This window comes from Oncorhynchus tshawytscha, linkage group LG22, assembly GCF_018296145.1.
Source record: "Oncorhynchus tshawytscha isolate Ot180627B linkage group LG22, Otsh_v2.0, whole genome shotgun sequence".
Lineage (NCBI taxonomy): Eukaryota > Metazoa > Chordata > Actinopteri > Salmoniformes > Salmonidae > Oncorhynchus > Oncorhynchus tshawytscha.
The window spans coordinates 35519628-35539858 of NC_056450.1; the positions used below are offsets into that span (position 1 = coordinate 35519628).

The 20231-nt window shown below is 45.4% G+C and overlaps 1 protein-coding gene across 2 annotated transcripts in view; it reads right to left on the reverse strand.

Moving 5' to 3' along the window:
• Positions 1 to 20231, reverse strand: part of LOC121840463 (plexin A3-like) — a 171147-nt gene that overhangs the window by 55044 nt on the left and 95872 nt on the right. For both annotated transcript variants that reach the window (XM_042304127.1, XM_042304126.1), the window contains exon 9: positions 12263 to 12377. In XM_042304127.1, coding sequence (XP_042160061.1) covers positions 12263 to 12377 — 115 coding nt within the window. The remainder of the gene's footprint in view (positions 1 to 12262; positions 12378 to 20231) is intronic.

Sequence of the window (20231 nt, forward strand, 5' to 3'; positions counted from 1 at the left end):
CAATTGAAGGGAGGGAAGGGCAAGACCACCCTTAGATTCAGGTTTCGAAAGAGTGGAGAACTTGATCCTAGGTTTTTTATTGCCCCATATAAATTTGGTGATGCTTTGGTTAGTTGTCTTGAAAAGGGAAACTGGGAGATAGCATGGGAGCATCTGAAATAAATAGTTCAGTCTAGGGAGGACGTTCATACAGATGACATTAATTCTTCCTACTAAGCTAATTGGGAGGGAGATCCAGGTTTGGAGATCGTTCTAGATTCGATCCAGGAGTGGAAGATAATTTTCCTTGAAAAGACTATCCAGATCTGGTGTTATGAAGATCCCGATGTATTGAAACCACTGTGTTTTCCATTGGAAAGGACAAAGTGTCTTCATAGAGCTGGTGAGTGTAATATTGAGAGGGCAGACAGTGGATTTGTTCAAATTGATCTTATAACCTGAAAACTTGCCATACTGAGCAATTGTGTCTAAAATGGGAGGGAGGGATTTCTCAGGGTTGGATATGTAGAGCAAGACATCATCCGCGTAAAGTGAAATCTTGTGCTGCAGGCCGCCTGCAGAAACACCCCTAATACTTGGATTTCTCCCTATCAGCTCTGCCAGAGGCTCCGCCCCCAACAAGTAGAGCAGGGGGGACAGCGAGCACCCTTGTCTTGTGCCTCGTTCCAGAGGGAATCTGTCAGAGTTCAGTCCATTAGTAGTCACCTTGGCATTTGGATGTGAGTATAGTGATTTAATCCATTTAATAAAATTTGGGCCCATATTGAACTTTTCTAAGACTGAAAACAGAAAGCTCCACTCCATCCTGTCAAACGCCTTCTCAGCATTCAGTGAAGCCAGCAGGACATGGGTCTTCTGTGCGTTTACTTGATCAATAATATCAAAACGACGGCGAATGTTATCAGAAGAGTATCTGTCTCTAATTAATCCAGTTTGGTCCGCATTTATTGTTTTGGGAAGAAGAGTGTTTAGTCTTTTGGCGAGCAATTTGGTAATTATTTTATAGTCGAAATCCAACAAGCTTATGGGCCGGAAGGACGAGCAGGATAGGGGGTCCTTGTCCTTTTTGAGCAACACTGTAATGCGAGCTGTGTGCATTGAGTCTGGCAGAACTCCGTTTTTGCAAAAATCCTCCAGCATTGGCATGAAGATAGAGCTGAGCTGGGGCCAAAAAGCTTTGTAGAACTCTCTGGGGAATCCATCTGGGCCTGGGGACTTATTAGGTGGCATGGAGGTAGGTAATTGCCCCCAGGATCTCCTCAGGAGTGAAGGGGGAGTTGAGATCTTCTTGGTCGGTCTCTGATAGTTTAGGTAGTGAGATTCCCTCTAGGAAAGAGTGGAGTTCTGCCTCCGTGTGTTTTCTCTCAGAGGTATATAGTTTGCAGTAAAAATCATGAAAAGTTAAATGGATCTTTTTTGGGTCATATGTGACATCGTCCTCTGCTGTTCGGATAGCCATGATTGTACGCTCTGACTGCTCCTTTTTTAATTGGTAAGCAAGCAATCTACTGGGCCTATTGCTATACTCATGGTATTTCTGTTTAGTAAAGAAAAACTTTTTTTTATCTCCCGAGTATAGTCCAAATTCAGTTTTGCTTTGGCTGCTTTAAGATGACTCCAGGAGGTGCTGTCTGGGGTTTGTTTATGTATTTTTTCACAGCATTCCAGCTCCCTCTCAAGATCTAGCCTGTGTGCTTCCATTGCTTTTTTCTTAGAGGAAGCATATGCAATTAGACGACCTCTTAGTGTGTCTTTAGCAGCGTCCCACTTTGTGGCCGGAGAAACAGGAGAATCTTTGTTGTCTTGTGTGTAGTTGTCTATCCATGTAGTTACCAATGTATGGAACGCTTCGTTTGATAGCATGGAGGTGTTGAATTTCCAGCTCTTTGACCTCGGGATGTTTTTGCAGAGGTCAAAGCGGAGGTGGACAAAGGCGTGATCTGAAAGTGCTATGGGTCCGATTGTACATGTGGCTGAATTTATGAAACTCTTTGGGATAAAAATGTAATCTATACGGGAGTAGGTGTTATGGACATTAGAGTAGTATGTATATTCTATAGATGAGCTATTAGTCTCTCTCCAGATATCTATCAGTCCCATCTCTTTAGTAAGAGAGTTCAACATCTTTGCAGATCTAGGATTTGTGGTGGGGACTTGAGATGATTTGTCTAGGGTTGGGTTAAGGGTACAATTAAAATCTCCTGCCACCACGCCAAAGGAAACACAATGCTCATTGAACAGGGTTATCATTTTCGACATGAAAGCAGGAGTATCTGTGTTAGGGGCGTATATGTTTAAGATAGTAATTGGTTGACCATACAGTGACCCAGTTATCAAAATAAATCTCCCCTCCGGATCAGATATGTTTTTGTCAATTATGAATGGAACATTGTTATGGATAAGTATGCCTGTGCCTCTACTGTTTGAAATCCAACTGTTCCATCCTAGGCCTTCATTGAAAATAAGAATTAGTTCTTAAATGACTTGCCTAGTCAAATAAAAGTTAAAATATATATATATATCTATATATCTATATATATACTGTATATTTCTCTGTTATACTGCAGTGTTACAAAAATATTATGGGCACTATGAAATTCCTGAGTTCCTGAGTAGTACCATGGCAGGAAATTAATTGATTAAAAGGTTGCTGATGTGTGGTTTGGCTCTTTAGCATGCCAATGAAATAGTAGCTCACTATTGCATTGTTAAACTGTACAATGTACCAGACATGGGTATAAATAATATGCCATTTCACAAACGCTTTAACCCAAGCGACTTAGTCATGCATAGATGTTTTTTGTATGGGTGGTCCCAGGAATCAAACCCATTATCCTGCCGTTGCAAGAGCCATGCTCTACCAATTGAGCCACAGAGGACCACCATACATACAGTTGAAGTCGGAAGTTTACATACACCTAAGCCAAATACATTTAAACTCAGTTTTTCACAATTCCTGACATTTAATCCTAGTAAAAATTCCCTGTCTTAGGTCAGTTAGGATCACCACTTTATTTTAAGAATGTGAAATGTCAGAATAATAGGAGAGAATGATTTATTTCAGCTTTTCTTTCTTTCATCACATTCCTAGTGGGTCAGAAGTTTACATACACTCAATTAGTATTTGGTAGCATTGCCTTTAAATTGTTTAACTTGGGTCAAACGTTTCGGGTAGCCTTCCACAAGTTTCCCCAAATAAGTGTGGTGAATTTTGGCCCATTCCTCCTGACAGAGCAGGTGTAACTGAGTCAGGTTTGTAGGCCTCCTTACTCGCACACGCTTTTTCAGTTATACCCTCAAATTTTCTATAGGATTGAGGTCAGGGCTTTGTGATGGCCACTCCAAAACTTTGACTTTGTTTGGAAGTATGCTTGGGGTCATTGTCCATTTGGAAGACCCATTTGCGACCAAGCTTTAACTTCCTGACTGATGTCTTGAGTTGTTGCTTCAATATATCCACATACTTTTCCTGCCTCATGCCATCTATTTTGTGAAGTGCACCAGTCCCTCCTGCAGCAAAGCACCCCCACAACATGATGCTGCCACCCCGTGCTTCATGGTTGGGATGGTGTTCTTTGGCTTGCAAGCCTCCCCCTTTTTCCTCCAAACATAATGATGGTCATTATGGCCAAACAGTTATATTTTTGTTTCATCAGACCAGAGGACATTTCTCCAAAAAGTACGATCTTTGTCCCCTTGTGTAGTTGCAAACTGTAGTCTGGCTTTCTTATGGCTTTGGTTTTGGAGCAGTGGCTTCTTCCTTGCTGAGCTGCCTTTCAGGTTATGTCGATATATAACTTGTTTTACTGTGGATATAGATACTTTTATACCCGTTTCCTCCAGCATCTTCACAAGGTCCTTTGCTGTTGTTCTGGGATTGATTTGCACTTTGCACCAAAGTACGTTCATCTCTAGGAGACAGAACGCGTCTCCTTCCTGAGCGGTATGATGGCTGCGTGGTCCCATGGTGTTTATACTTGCGTACTATTGTTTGTACAAATGAACGTGGTACCTTCAGGCATTTGGAAATTGCTCCCAAGATGAACCCTGACTTGTGGAGGTCTACAATTTGTTTTCTGAGGTCTTGGCTGATTTCTTTTGATTTTCCCATGATTTCAAGCAAAGAGGCACTGAGTTTGAAGGTAGGCCTTGAAATACATCCACAAGTACACTTCCAATTGACTCAAATGACATCAATTAGCCTATCAGAAGCTTCTAAAGCCATGACATCATTTTCTGGAATTTTCAGGTGGATGAAGGCCAGGTATGACCTGTCTCAATCAGGATGCATCACTCTCATAGAACTAATGAACGTTGGGTGGGTGAAACAACCACATATCACAAGGCAGAGTTTGGCATGTTCAGCATCACAGAGGTGTGTCTCTTGTAATAGCGCGATGTCTGCTTTTTCCTTTTTTAGAGCACATAGTATCTTTTTCCGTTTTACTGCATGCCCTAGACCATGGCAGTTCCATGTCAATAGATTTAAGGTGCTAGTCATCGTCATCGAGCAGTAATCGAACTTTAGTGCAAGTCATCTCTGGGTAAAAGTGGATAGTAGTTACAGCTGCGTTCACATAAAAGGAAAATAAATGGTGTACATAAAATAATAATCTCTGAACACCCCAGCCGAGTTCCCAAGCAACTCGACACATCCCATTGGATCTATTACCCCCCAGCTCAGTCTCAATTCTGTGTTCCGGAAAAAAAACAGTTAGCAACGCACAACGTCTCCCCCTCCCCACCAAAGAAATGCCTCATCATCTCCTCTCCGCATTGAGTAAATGACAACGTAGCCCCCGTCCAGACCACACTCCTTTAGTAATAGCATTAATCGCATTTATTCATTGGTCCATTTCTCATTGACCAGGATTGTCTTTCAAAAAACGTTTTGCCTCTTTGGGAGTTTTGAAGGGAAGTTTGTCTGGCAGGTAGCGGATCAGTGGCATGTTTCCCTCTTCTTTTTCACCCAGATTTAATAGAACACAATTATTCCTTCGCCCTGTTTTCCAGGTCCTGTGTTTTCTCTTGCAGATGCTCTATTTTCTTTTTAGCATATGCTACTGTTTCCATGGCATCTGCCAATAAGTTTTTCATGGATAGGATTCACCCCTCTGCCTCGTCCAGGCGCCCCGCGTTTATGGTTGTTGTTGATGTCAGGCAAAGTGTTTTCCAGGATTGTCACCTTGCCCACTATCACACTGAGAATCTCAACTCAGAAAGGATCTATTCGACAGAGTGCGAGGTTGGCATTCGTTGGGCCTCGGGGGGGAGCGGGTCCTCTTGCTCCTGGCTAATGGCGCTAGCTTTTTCTGAAGCTAGCTTCTTCTTGGAGGCCTTTTCCGTCGCTAATACTCGAGTCCGGGTAAAAATGACACCTGTAGTGTCGCCTTTTGTAGCCGCCATGACTTTTTCTTACTAAAGCTAAAGCAGTTTAGCTTGGAGCTTCAACTTGGAGTGGAGGTAAGATTTGGAATTGGAAACTACTTGTTCGGAGCTCTAAGTTCATGCGGCCATCTCGTTCAAGGGTCACGTGAGATCCCCCTGTAGAACTTTTTGAGGATCTGGGGACCCATGCCACATCTTTTCAGTCTCCTGAGGAGGAAAGGTGTTGTCATGCACTCTTCACCACTGTCTTTGTGTGTTTGGATCAAGATAGTTCATTGGTGATGTGGACACCAATAAACTTGAAACTCTTGACACGCTCCACTACAGCCCTGTCAAAGTTAATGGGGGCCTGTTCGGCCCTCCTTTTGGCAATAGTCCACGAACAGCTCCTTTGTCTTGCTCACATTGAGGGAGAGGTTGTTGTCTTCGCACCACACTGCCAGGTCTCTGACCTCCTCCATATAGGCTGTCTCATCGTTGTCAGTGATCAGGCCTACCACTGTTGTGTCATCAGCAGAGTCATGTTTGGCCACGCAGTTGTGGGTGAACAGGGAGTAGAGGAGGGGACTAAGCACACACCCCTGAGGGGCCCCAGTGTTGAGGATCAGTGTGGCGGATGTGAATACATTTTTTTTTCTTCAATTGACTAATTTCCTTATATGAACTTTAACTCACAAAAAGTCTTTGAAATTGTTGTATGTTGTATTTATATTTTTTTCATTGTAGATAGATATAAAAAATGTTTAACTAATAGAAAAGCAAACACCTTTATAAAAAAAACTGTTATGATATCATAGCTGACATGGAAATATCCCTTGATGACAGAGGTGGAATCAAGCCAGTTGATGCAACAAACCCCGGTAGACTGAGATATTAGATTAGACATACTGGCTGCTTTCAATAACAAAGCATGCAGGGAACCAATCTGATCTTGATGTTTTACTTGTAAAGTGTTTTGTAATGTAAAAAACAAGATAGCTTATCGTCACTCCTGTATGAGAAGAGAAGACTGGGAAGGGGGTCTTGACCCTGTGCGGCTCTTCCCTGGGCAAGGCGTGGCAGTACAGTGACCTCTGGTTACACAGTGAGTAATGGGCCACTGGTTTCTGTGCAGGGGGCTCAGTAAATGTGCTGCTGGTGAAATCTGCACACAGTGTCAATTCCTGATCCTCTGTGGCCGCTACCCACCACTGAGTGCCAGGACCCCTTCCTTGCTTCCTGCCGGGATAATGGCTCCTCTGTCACTCATCCCACAATTAATTACTGGGCCTTCGCTCGTTAATAAAGGGCCGTCCCACTGAGACACAGCACAGAGGGGAACAGTTGTTTTGGAGAGCCCAGCAGCACATTCTTTGATCTCAGGGGTCCTCTGGGAAAGGCCAATATAACAACGTGTCTTTGAGCTCTCACTAAGTATTAGGAGTCTTAGTGAGACATTGCCCCTGAGCTCTCACTAAGTATTAGGAGTCTTAGTGAGACATTGCCCCTGAGCTCTCACTAAGTATTAGAAGTCTTAGTGAGACATTGCCCCTGAGCTCTCACTAAGTATTAGAAGTCTTAGTGAGACATTGCCCCTGAGCTCTCACTAAGTATTAGGAGTCTTAGTGAGACATTGCCCCTGAGCTCTCACTAAGTATTAGGAGTCTTAGTGAGACATTGCCCCTGAGCTCTCACTAAGTATTAGGAGTCTTAGTGAGACATTGCCCCTGAGCTCTCACTAAGTATTAGGAGTCTTAGTGAGACATTGCCCCTGAGCTCTCACTAAGTATTAGAAGTCTTAGTGAGACATTGCCCCTGAGCTCTCACTAAGTATTAGAAGTCTTAGTGAGACATTGCCCCTGAGCTCTCACTAAGTATTAGGAGTCTTAGTGAGACATTGCCTCTGAGCTCTCACTAAGTATTAGGAGTCTCAGTGAGACATTGCCCCTGAGCTCTCACTAAGTATTAGGAGTCTTAGTGAGACATTGCCTCTGAGATCTCACTAAGTATTAGGAGTCTTAGTGAGACATTGCCCCTGAGATCTCACTAAGTATTAGGAGTCTCAGTGAGACATTCCCCCCTGAGCTCTCACTAAGTATTAGGAGTCTCAGTGAGACATTCCCCCTGAGCTCTCACTAAGTATTAGGAGTCTCAGTGAGACATTGCCCCTGAGATCTCACTAAGTATTAGGAGTCTCAGTGAGACATTGCCCCCTGAGCTCTCACTAAGTATTAGGAGTCTCAGTGAGACATTGCCCCCTGAGCTCTCACTAAGTATTAGGAGTCTCAGTGAGACATTGCCCCTGAGATCTCACTAAGTATTAGGAGTCTCAGTGAGACATTGCCTCTGAGATCTCACTAAGTATTAGGAGTCTCAGTGAGACATTGCCCCTGAGCTGGTGGGGAGCTCCATTTAAGGCTAAATATCTGCATGGCGTTATTAACTGAGACTCCTAATGGGGGGGACAATGTGAGACGGAGCAGGCAGCACAGTATCTATGTACCTGTCTGTCTGTTGGTCTCTGTGGCTGGCTGGCTGGCGGGGCTAGAAGATTCTCCTCATACGGAAAATCGATTCCTACTTTGATCCTCTCAATTGAGGAGCCGAGGCTGAGAATAAAAGAGCATCCTTGGTCGTGAACAACGCTGCTATCTCTCGGTTTAACAAACCAATTCATATAGAAAAAACCCAACCTTTCTCTCAAGCCTATTTAAAAACTATGTATGCATGATGTGGACTACCAAATGTTCTGCAGCACACATCTACATTGGATCTATTTAAACCCATATCAGTTTTCCCAGATTCAAAACATTCCGCTCTCAGAAACCAAACAGTTAACTGGTATTGATCCCCACAGAGATGATCTTTCCTACCCTTAATGAACCTGGTGAAGGACCAGTAATGAGGGACCATCTATCCAATGTCAGTAGTAGTCATCATAACATCACTGAATACACTGACTAATGATGCCAGTTTATCTAAATGACAACACATTACTCAGGGCGTGAACATTCTAAACAGGTATATATAAACATCATAACAATTTTCTTCAATAGATTAGTTGGAAAGGTGTTTGTTTTTCATTTTTCATTTCCTCATTTTCTGTGAGCCATGCAGCCTTGTGGAGGATGGTGAGTTTGGACGGAGCTCAGCTATTGCTCTGATCCAGTCCTATCTCTCTCTGCACACTCCCGGGCTGAAGAAGGACACTGTGCTGTGGATTATACAGTAGGATCTGGCTGGCTGGCGTGTCCAGTGCCTTAGGGGAGCAACACATCTCCTCCCTACAGCCCACACCCGTGTTTCTCTGTCTGTTTGGAGTGCCCCCACTGTTTCGCTGAAGCACCTCTCTAACCCAGGGCCAACCCAGGGCCAACCCAGGGCCAACACAGCCATGGTAGCACACTGGAGGACAGGGCTGCAGATGAGACACGCTCCACTGAACACAATCACACACACACACACACACACACACACACACACACACACACACACACACACACACACACACACACACACACACACACACACACACACACAGACAGACACGCATACACACACACACACACACACACACACACGCATATGCACACAGACACACACGCATATGCACACAGACAGACACGCATACACACACAGACAGACACGCTAAAGAACACAGACAGACACACATACGCACACAGACAGACACACACACACGCATATGCACACAGACAGACACGCATATGCACACAGACAGACACGCATACACACACAGACAGACACGCAAAAGAACACACACACACACGCATATGCACACAGACAGACACGCATACACACACAGACAGACACGCATACACACACAGAAAGACACGCATACACACACAGACACAGAGACACTTCAAACCTGGACAATCGACACATTGATCACTGGACAGAAACACTATCAGTTGAATAATAGAATAAGAAGAAAAACTCAGGCAGCCAGCTGGCCCACATGAAAATGGTTTCTTCCCCCTGGCTTAACAGCAAATGACAGTGAACTTGTTGAATCGCAGCATACCAGTCCAAGCCTACTTCTAAAATCTTCCCATGATATGTGTGCTCCTTTGTGAATCAACCTTTCTTTCTTTCTTTCTTTCTTTCTTTGTGGGAGCAGAGGAAGAGGAGAGTGTCCTGGCCTGCTTCTCCAAAATATTCCCCCTCCAGTATCAACAGTGCATGAGTCACTCTTTTTCGCTGAGTAATTCCTTTTTTCGGGGTGAAATAAGGAGATTGTCAATTGTGGCACTTTGGGGCAAGGAGTCTGGCGAGGTTGGGGCAGGCTGGGGGAGGCTGGAGCAGGCTGGGGAGGCTTGGGGATGCTGGGGCAGGCTGGGTCAGGCAGGGGAGGCTTGGGGAGGCTGGGGCAGGCTGGGTCAGGCTGGAGCAGGCTGGGGAGGCTGGGGCAGGCTGCTGCAGGCTGGGGCAGGCTGGGTCAGGCTGGAGCAGGCTGGGGGAGGCTGGGGCAGGCTGGGGCAGGCTGGGGGAGACTTGGGGAGGCTGGGGCAGGCTGCTGCAGTCTGGGCGAGGCTGTGACGGGTAGGCCCTGCCCACCCTGCTGCCGGCTGCCTCTGTCTGATAAGGCCAGATAAGGCATCTCTTTGATGTTCAGTTAAGCGTAAAATTCTAATGTGCCAAAAGCCGAAGGGTACGTGTTTCCACCCCCCTGTCTTTTCTCTTAATATCCCTTCTCTCCCCTAGCCCCAGTCACTCCTGAGCCTGGTTCTGAACAGCCCTTCTCTCCCCTACCCCCAGCCATTCCTGAGCCTGGTTCTGAACATGACTTGCTGAAAAACCCCCACTGCAGTAAAGTCTGAGCCTGGGCTTCTCAGCTGGTCTGTGGCCCAGTCAAGTGTGTAATCAATGTGTACTGAGAAGGGTAGGATTGATGCAAAGCCATTATGAGATGCAGGCTTTTGTAAGCCCAATTACTCTGGTGTCACTCTCTGTCACTAAACTAAACCATCATTTGGCCAAGTTGGATGGTCTAGCACTCTCAGAGGCATTGGGGAATGAGCAGAGACAGACAAAGATTTTTTATATAAAACATCAAATAACACACTGGACCAAATATTGTGAGGTACCATGGAAAGAAAAAAAATCACACAGTGCACTCTAGATTCCTGGAGTATCCTTTAGGGGTTCTACAAATTGAAACTGTGGGAGAACCTCTAAAAGTTCTTTGAAGACCCCATTAAAAGGGCTCTTCAAAGAAACCCCTTTAATGGTTCCTCGAATAACCTTTCGGGTTCATTTTTTATTATTATTTTTAATCAGCATAACACTAACAACAATAACACAATATTTTAGTTGTCAGTGTTATTAACGATTTTAGTGGAAAAGCAGAATTCAAAAATGGAAATATGGAGGTAAACTCCCAGCAGAGCAAGTTCAATCAGTATATCCTCTGGCGTGTTAATGTGTTGATATCCTTCGTATCCATAGCCAGAATGATTTTGCATGGTGATTGAACACGTTTCCAGTTCTATTCACTTTAAGGAGAAGTCTTATACAACACTATAGCACAAACTCCTTGTTAACCAAGTTCGCCCATCTTAAAGTGCCAGCATATAAACAAAAGGAAATTACATTTGCTTTTAAAAAGTTCAATATGACAAAGAATGACAAGTTTAGGACTGAATGGGACTTTGAGACCACTCCAAGAAGCTAGCTCCTGAACAGTGCAGACAATGGGTCCCAGCAGTAGCTGGCTCCTGAACAGTGCAGACAATGGGTCCCAGCAGTAGCTGGCTCCTGAACAGTGCAGATAATGGGTCCCAGCAGTAGCTGGCTCCTGAACAGTGCAGACAATGGGTCCCAGCAGTAGCTGGCTCCTGAACAGTGCAGACAATGGGTCCCAGCAGTAGCTGGCTCCTGAACAGTGCAGACAATGGGTCCCAGCAGTAGCTGGCTCCTGAACAGTGCAGACAATGGGTCCCAGCAGTAGCTGGCTCCTGAACAGTGCAGACAATGGGTCCCAGCAGTAGCTGGCTCCTGAACAGTGCAGACAATGGGTCCCAGCAGTAGCTGGCTCCTGAACAGTGCAGACAATGGGTCCCAGCAGTAGCTGGCTCCTGAACAGTGCAGACAATGGGTCCCAGCAGTAGCTGGCTCCTGAACAGTGCAGACAATGGGTCCCAGCAGTAGCTGGCTCCTGAACAGTGCAGACAATGGGTCCCAGCAGTAGCTGGCTCCTGAACAGTGCAGACAATGGGTCCCAGCAGTAGCTGGCTCCTGAACACTGCAGAAAATGGGTCCCAGCAGTAGCTGGCTCCTGAACACCACAGACAATGGGGCCCAGCATGAGCTGGCTCCTGAACACTGCAGACAATGGGTCCCAGCAGTAGCTGGCTCCTGAACAGTGCAGAAAATGGGTCCCAGCAGTAGCTGGCTTCTGAACAGTGCAGACAATGAAAGAATGTTGGGCCAGTAACCGGAAGGTTGCTGGATCGAATCCCGAGCTGACAAGGTAAAAATCTATCATTCTGCCCCTGAGCAAGGCAGTTAACCCACTGTTCCCCAGGTGCCAAAGACGTGGATGTTGATTAAGGCAGCCCCCCACACCTCTCTGATACATTCAGTTAGGCAACTGACTAGGTATCCTAAATGGTTCCAGCTATAGTGAATCACACACAAAACAATGGGATAGCTGTGTTAGATGATGGGGTCAGCCTGACCCAGGTTCACGGGGTCATGACCAGGTTGGAGTCTCCATGGGCTGTAAAGGACCGCATCGCTGAGATCCTGTGAATAACAGAACCAGGCAGGCAGCTCCACGGACACACTTCCTGTCACCCTGGCGGCCTCATCCTGTGTTCAGTCTGCTGTGAGATAGCTATTCATTATTGTCTGTGTGGGCAGTGTAGTCTCTTACCTCCACGCTGCTGACGCGTCCCTCCTGGAAGGAGCACTCTGCCAGGTTGTTGGTGCAGATGTGGCGGTATTTACACCAGTTGCAGGGGAAGGGGCTGCTCACACAGGAGGTGCACCTGGGGAGAGAAGGGGGAGAGTGTGAGCTCTCAGATTAAACAGCCTGACTTTGACAAAAGGGATCCAATATGTCATCAACCTCTGCTGCCTCGAAGCAGAAACAGGCTGGTAAGCCTGCAGGAACAATGGGCAAGGTCAGCATCATCTTCTAGCTGACTTTCAATTAGAAATGAGCAATTCATTAGAGCCCTAAAATGCTGTTTCAGCTGCAATCAAAATTATGATTCTGATGAGAAAATGCATCTAAGGAGCATGAAACACCTGTGATGACTGACACTGTCTAACCATCAACTACTGACCCCGTCTAACCATCAACTACTGACCCCGTCTAACCATCAACTACTGACACTGTCTAACCATCAACTACTGACACTGTCTAACCATCAACTACTGACAGTCTAACCATCAACCACTGACCATGTCTAACCATCAACTACTGACACTGTCTAACTATCAACTACTGACAGTCTAACCATCAACTACTGACACTGTCTAACCATCAACTACTGACCCCGTCTAACCATCAACTACTGACCCCGTCTAACCATCAACTACTGACACTATCTAACCATCAACTACTGACACTGTCTAACCATCAACTACTGACAGTCTAACCATCAACCACTGACCATGTCTAACCATCAACTACTGACACTGTCTAACTATCAACTACTGACAGTCTAACCATCAACTACTGACACTGTCTAACCATCAACTACTGACAGTCTAACCATCAGCTACTGACACAGTCTAACCATCAACTACTGACACTGTCTAACCATCAACTACTGACAGTCTAACCATCAACTACTGACAGTCTAACCATCAACTACTGACCCCGTCTAACCATCAACTACTGACAGTCTAACCATCAACTACTGACAGTCTAACCATCAACCACTGACCATGTCTAACTATCAACCAACCATCAACTACTGACCCTGTCTAACCATCAACCACTGACACTGTCAACTACTGACCCTGTCTAACCATCAACCACTGACACTGTCAACTACTGACCCTGTCTAACCATCAACCACTGACACTGTCAACTACTGACCCGGTCTAACCATCAACTACTGACACTGTCTAACCATCAACAATAGACGACAGACACTGTCTAACCATCAATAGATGACAGACACTGTTTAACCATCAACTACTGACACTGTCTAACCATCAACTACTGACCCGGTCTAACCATCAAATACTGACACTGTCTAACCATCAATAGACGACAGACACTGTCTAACCATCAATAGATGACAGACTCTGTCTAACCAACAACTACTGACCCTGTCTAACCATCAACTACTGACACTGTCTAACCATCAACTACTGACCCTGTCTAACCATCAACCACTGACCCTGTCTAACCATCAACTACAGACACTGTTTAACCATCAACTACTTACACTGTCTAACCATCAACAATAGACAACAGACACTGTCTAACCATCAACTACTGACACTGTCTAACCATCAACTACAGACACTGTTTAACCATCAACAGACGACAGACACTGTCTAACCATCAACTACAGACACTGTCTAACCATCAACTACTGACATGGTCTAACCATCAACTACAGACACTGTCTAACTATCAACTACAGACACTGTCTAACCATCAACTACTGACACTGTCTAACCATCAACTACAGACCCTGTCTAACCATCAACTACAGACACTGTTTAACCATCAACTACTGACACTGTCTAACCATCAACAGACGACAGACACTGTCTAACTATCAACTACTGACACTGTCTAACCATCAACAGACGACAGACACTGTCTAACCATCAACTACTGACACTGTCTAACCATCAACAGACGACAGACACTGTCTAACCATCAACTACTGACACTGTCTAACCATCAATAGACGACAGACACTGTCTAACCATCAACTACTGACACTGTCTAACCACCCCCAGTCACTCCTGAGCCTGGTTCTGAACAGCCCAAAAGGGATCCAATATGTCATCAACCTCTGCTGCCTCGAAGCAGAAACAGGCTGGTAAGCCTGCAGGAACAATGGGCAAGGTCAGCATCATCTTCTAGCTGACTTTCAATTAGAAATGAGCAATTCATTAGAGCCCTAAAATGCTGTTTCAGCTGCAATCAAAATTATGATTCTGATGAGAAAATGCATCTAAGGAGCATGAAACACCTGTGATGACTGACACTGTCTAACCATCAACTACTGACCCCGTCTAACCATCAACTACTGACCCCGTCTAACCATCAACTACTGACACTGTCTAACCATCAACTACTGACACTGTCTAACCATCAACTACTGACAGTCTAACCATCAACCACTGACCATGTCTAACCATCAACTACTGACACTGTCTAACTATCAACTACTGACAGTCTAACCATCAACTACTGACACTGTCTAACCATCAACTACTGACAGTCTAACCATCAACTACTGACACAGTCTAACCATCAACTACTGACACTGTCTAACCATCAACTACTGACAGTCTAACCATCAACTACTGACAGTCTAACCATCAACTACTGACCCCATCTAACCATCAACTACTGACAGTCTAACCATCAACTACTGACAGTCTAACCATCAACCACTGACCATGTCTAACTATCAACCAACCATCAACTACTGACCCTGTCTAACCATCAACCACTGACACTGTCAACTACTGACCCTGTCTAACCATCAACCACTGACACTGTCAACTACTGACCCTGTCTAACCATCAACCACTGACACTGTCAACTACTGACCCGGTCTAACCATCAACTACTGACACTGTCTAACCATCAACAATAGACGACAGACACTGTCTAACCATCAATAGATGACAGACACTGTTTAACCATCAACTACTGACACTGTCTAACCATCAACTACTGACCCGGTCTAACCATCAACTACTGACACTGTCTAACCATCAATAGACGACAGACACTGTCTAACCATCAATAGATGACAGACTCTGTCTAACCAACAACTACTGACCCTGTCTAACCATCAACTACTGACACTGTCTAACCATCAACTACTGACCCTGTCTAACCATCAACCACTGACCCTGTCTAACCATCAACTACAGACACTGTTTAACCATCAACTACTTACACTGTCTAACCATCAACAATAGACAACAGACACTGTCTAACCATCAACTACTGACACTGTCTAACCATCAACTACAGACACTGTTTAACCATCAACAGACGACAGACACTGTCTAACCATCAACTACAGACACTGTCTAACCATCAACTACTGACACGGTCTAACCATCAACTACAGACACTGTCTAACCATCAACTACAGACACTGTCTAACCATCAACTACTGACACTGTCTAACCATCAACTACAGACCCTGTCTAACCATCAACTACAGACACTGTTTAACCATCAACTACTGACACTGTCTAACCATCAACAGACGACAGACACTGTCTAACCATCAACTACTGACACTGTCTAACCATCAACAGACGACAGACTAACCATCAACTACTGACACTGTCTAACCATCAATAGACGACAGACACTGTCTAACCATCAACTACTGACACTGTCTAACCATCAACAGACGACAGACACTGTCTAACCATCAACTACTGACACTGTCTAACCATCAATAGACGACAGACACTGTCTAACCATCAATAGACGACAGACACTGCCTAACCATCAACAGACGACAGACACTGTCTAACCATCAACTACAGACACTGTTTAACCATCAACAGACGACAGACACTGTCTAACCATCAACTACAGACACTGTCTAACCATCAACTACTGACACGGCCTAACCATCAACTACAGACACTTTCTAACCATCAACTACAGACACTGTCTAACCATCAACTACTGACACTGTCTAACCATCAACTACAGACCCTGTCTAACCATCAACTACAGACACTGTTTAACCATCAACTACTGACACTGTCTAACCATCAACAGACGACAGACACTGTCTAACTATCAACTACTGACACTGTCTAACCATCAACAGACGACAGACACTGTCTAACCATCAACTACTGACACTGTCTAACCATCAATAGACGACAGACACTGTCTAACCATCAACTACTGACACTGTCTAACCATCAACAGACGACAGACACTGTCTAACCATCAACTACTGACACTGTCTAACCATCAATAGACTACAGACACTGTCTAACCATCAATAGACGACAGACACTGTCTAACCATCAACAGACGACAGACACTGTCTAACCATCAACTACAGACACTGTCTAACCATCAATAGACGACAGACACTGTCTAACCATCAACGATAAGCAGCACAGGCTGAGGTCAGACTCTCAACACATTGGAGGACGACAGAATAACAGGCGATTTTCCTTCAACCCTCGTTCCACTCTCATTCTGACCCTGTCTGCATTCCCCTCACCCCGTCACCCCTCCACCCCTCCTCTCTGAAGCCTTTTTGCATTCTGAACAGCGTGAGGAACCTGTACTTTGTCCTATACTAATCATATCCTTCCCCTGGGGGTTCAAATCCCCTTTGGAGGGTCTCAGCAGTCTGCTCATACTCACTCCTATGCTACACTGCACTGTATAATCTCTGACAGCAGAATGCCGAGCTGCTGCCTCCCTGTTGGTGGGGGAATAACAAAAAGCATTTCAGAGGCAAGCCACATATACACCTGGAAAATAATACCAAAGCATTTCAGAGGCAAGCCACACATACACCTGGAAAATAATACCAAAGCATTTTTAATCCGGCAGGCTGGCTATACGTTGGCCATGTTAATACGATGTTTTGAGTCAGTGTATTCATGGAGATTTACAACGCCTGCTCCAGACATATAGTACACATTTTATATTTGACATTTTAGTCATTTAGTAGACTCTCTTATCCACAGTGATTTACAGTGAGCACATTCATCTTAACCACATATCACAGGCATAGAAAGTACATTTTTCCTCAATAAAGTAGCTATCAGTAGAGTCAGTACACCTTATGGAAAGGGAATGTTAAGGCCTGCTTCAATAAGAGAGCTATGAGTATCGCCGGCTGTAAGGCTGCATGGTACAGTGCTGTCTTCCACTGCAGGAGGACGAGATCTGCTGTAGATAATATGTGTAGATCAGCATGTCTTGCTGAGATATGCAATATGCTGCATCGGGGGTAAAAACTCCATCAATTCACTTTGGTCTAATTTCAGTGAAGCCTGAGAAACACAGAACAGCCAAAACCTGAACCACTAATGAAGGGAGTTTCCTTACTAACATCATTGCTTGGAAGTGGACTCAGTAGCCTATTGGACTGCTGTATGCGGAAACTAGTGTTAACGTTGGCTAGTTAAGAGGAGGAGCTTGTTTCTGAGTGACGAAATGTGTAGATCTGACTGGGTTTCTACCAAATGTGAATGCCTTTGGAGAATCAGGTAAATAATGAAGACAGGAAGGGGAGAACTGGGAGGTGTTGCTGGGGAGACATGAGAAAGATTCAAAAGGTATCCCAGAGATTTCATAATGTCTTATAAAAAATTGCCTTTGTTCTGACATGCCTAAAATGCCAGGGGGTGATTTGGTAAAAGTGTATAATCAGTCAGACCATAGTTTCAGAGCTAACGTCCTTCCCATTCACAGGTGGTCATTATTCCAGGAGACGGGAAGCAGCTCTTACGGCTGGGTTGCTAAAGAATTGTTTTGAGAAGAAAATGGGTGCCAACGTAGCAGGGCTGGGGTGAGTGAGCGCTGTCCGCCAGCAAACACCAGAGGGGGAAACAATTCAAGGGCTAAATGGTCCCACAGGGCCTTTGTGAAAAGAGGAAATCTGGCATAGGCTTCAGGCAGACCGCTCTGGCAAGGTAGGCCTCTGCTAGGTTGCTATGGCAACTGGCGAGCCCTGCATGGATTATGTTGCCCTGCTTCCTTACACTAGAGAATTCATTGTTGTGTATGCATTCTGTCAGCCGACAAGGACATGTTATTCTCTGACATAAACACCCATTCATTTAGCTGCAAACAAATTATTTTTAGCATGTTTGGATGTGATGAAGAGTGAAGTTGCCAGACCACTGATATGTCTTTGCTTTTTCTGTGTTAACGTCTTCATCTTAAACTGTGAGGCGTCATGCTAATTTAAAAACAATGGCAATATACACAATATACAGAATGATACTCCATGTCATACACTCCTCCATGTTGAGAAAAAAAACCTCTCACACCCACGCCATCGACTCAGTGCTGAAGTGCAAATGTGCACATATGCCAGTAAAACGCCGTTGCTCCACAAACAGAACAGAAGAAAGACGAGACCTTGGCATGGAGCTCCGTGCTGAAGCTGAAGCCAGTGAGAGGCTCTGAGCAAGGGGCTCTGACTGATCCTCGGAGAGATGCAGTCCCATTGTTCTGCCTCAGCAAAGCTGTGGTCTGGATGTCTGCCTGGACCTGCACTACCCTGCCCTGCCCTGCCTGGCCCTAGCCTGCCTGGCCCTAGCCTGCCTGGCCCCTACCCTGCCTGCCCCCTACCCTGCCTGGACCCTACGCTGCCTGGCCCCTACCCTGCCCCCTGCCCTACCCTGCCTGGCCCCTACCCTGCCTGCCCCCTACCCTGCCTGGACCCTACGCTGCCTGGCCCCTACCCTGCCCTACCTGGCCCTACCCTGCCCTACCTGGCCCTACCCTGCCTGGACCCTACCCTGCCTGGCCCCTACCCTGCCCTACCTGGCCCTACCCTACCTGGCCCTACCCTGCCTGGACCCTACCCTACCCTACCTGGCCCTACCCTGCCTGGACCCTACCCTGCCTGGACCCTACCCTGCCTGGACCCTACCCTGCCCTACCTGGCCCTGCCCTACCTGGCCCTACCCTGCCCTACCTGGCCCTACCCTGCATGAGCCTGCTGCTGCTACTGTTACAGACCCGGGCCTTCTCAAATCATATTAGCTAGCAACATCTGGCCAGCCTGTCCTGGATGTTATCTGGTCCTGTGTCCAGTGGTCGTATGATGGGTAACATGGAAAGTGGAAGAGGACATAGCAGTGTCACTAGCAGTGGTGGAAAAAGTACCCAATTGTCATATTTGAGTAAAAGTAAAGATACCTTAATAGAAAATGAAAAAAGTGAAAGTCACCCAGTAAAATCCTTACTTGAGTAAAAGTCAAAGTATTTGGTTTTAAATAAACTTAAGTATCAAAAGTAAATGTTATTGCTAAAATATACTTAAGTATCAAAAGTATAAATAATTTCAAATTCCTTATATTAAGAAAACCAGACTGCACCCTTTTTTAAATGTATTTTTACTGATAGCCAGGGGCACGCTCCAACACTCAGACATCATTTGCAAACGAAGCATGTTTTTAGTGATGATTCCAAGATGGTGTAGCAGTCGGACGTGTGTTGTGTTTGTCTTTGTCTTATCCCGTGTCTTATCCCGTCTAAATAGACGTTTTTTTCCGCTCGTATACATTTTAATCTCACTTTCTATCTACGAACTAAATATACCTTCCTGCAACCCCCCCACCCAATGTGGTACGGATCTGCAATTTCTATTCCATATAACTGGAACCTCTGTCAGGAGCTAGCCAGCTAACTAGCTACTAGTCTTTGTTAGCCACGGCTAGCGGTCTTCACTTTTAGCTCGGACACCGCCAGCTTTTGCTCGGACAATACATGCCAGTCTTCACAGCGCGATATCAACACAGAGTATATCGGACTGCTTCTCTCTACCACATCACCGGATTCCTGCCACTCTGGATCATTACACCGGGTCATTGCAGCTAGCTAGCTGCTACCGAATGGCTACTGTCAGCTAACACCTCTGTCCGAAGCAAGCACCAATTAGCCTGAGCTAGGCCCATATACA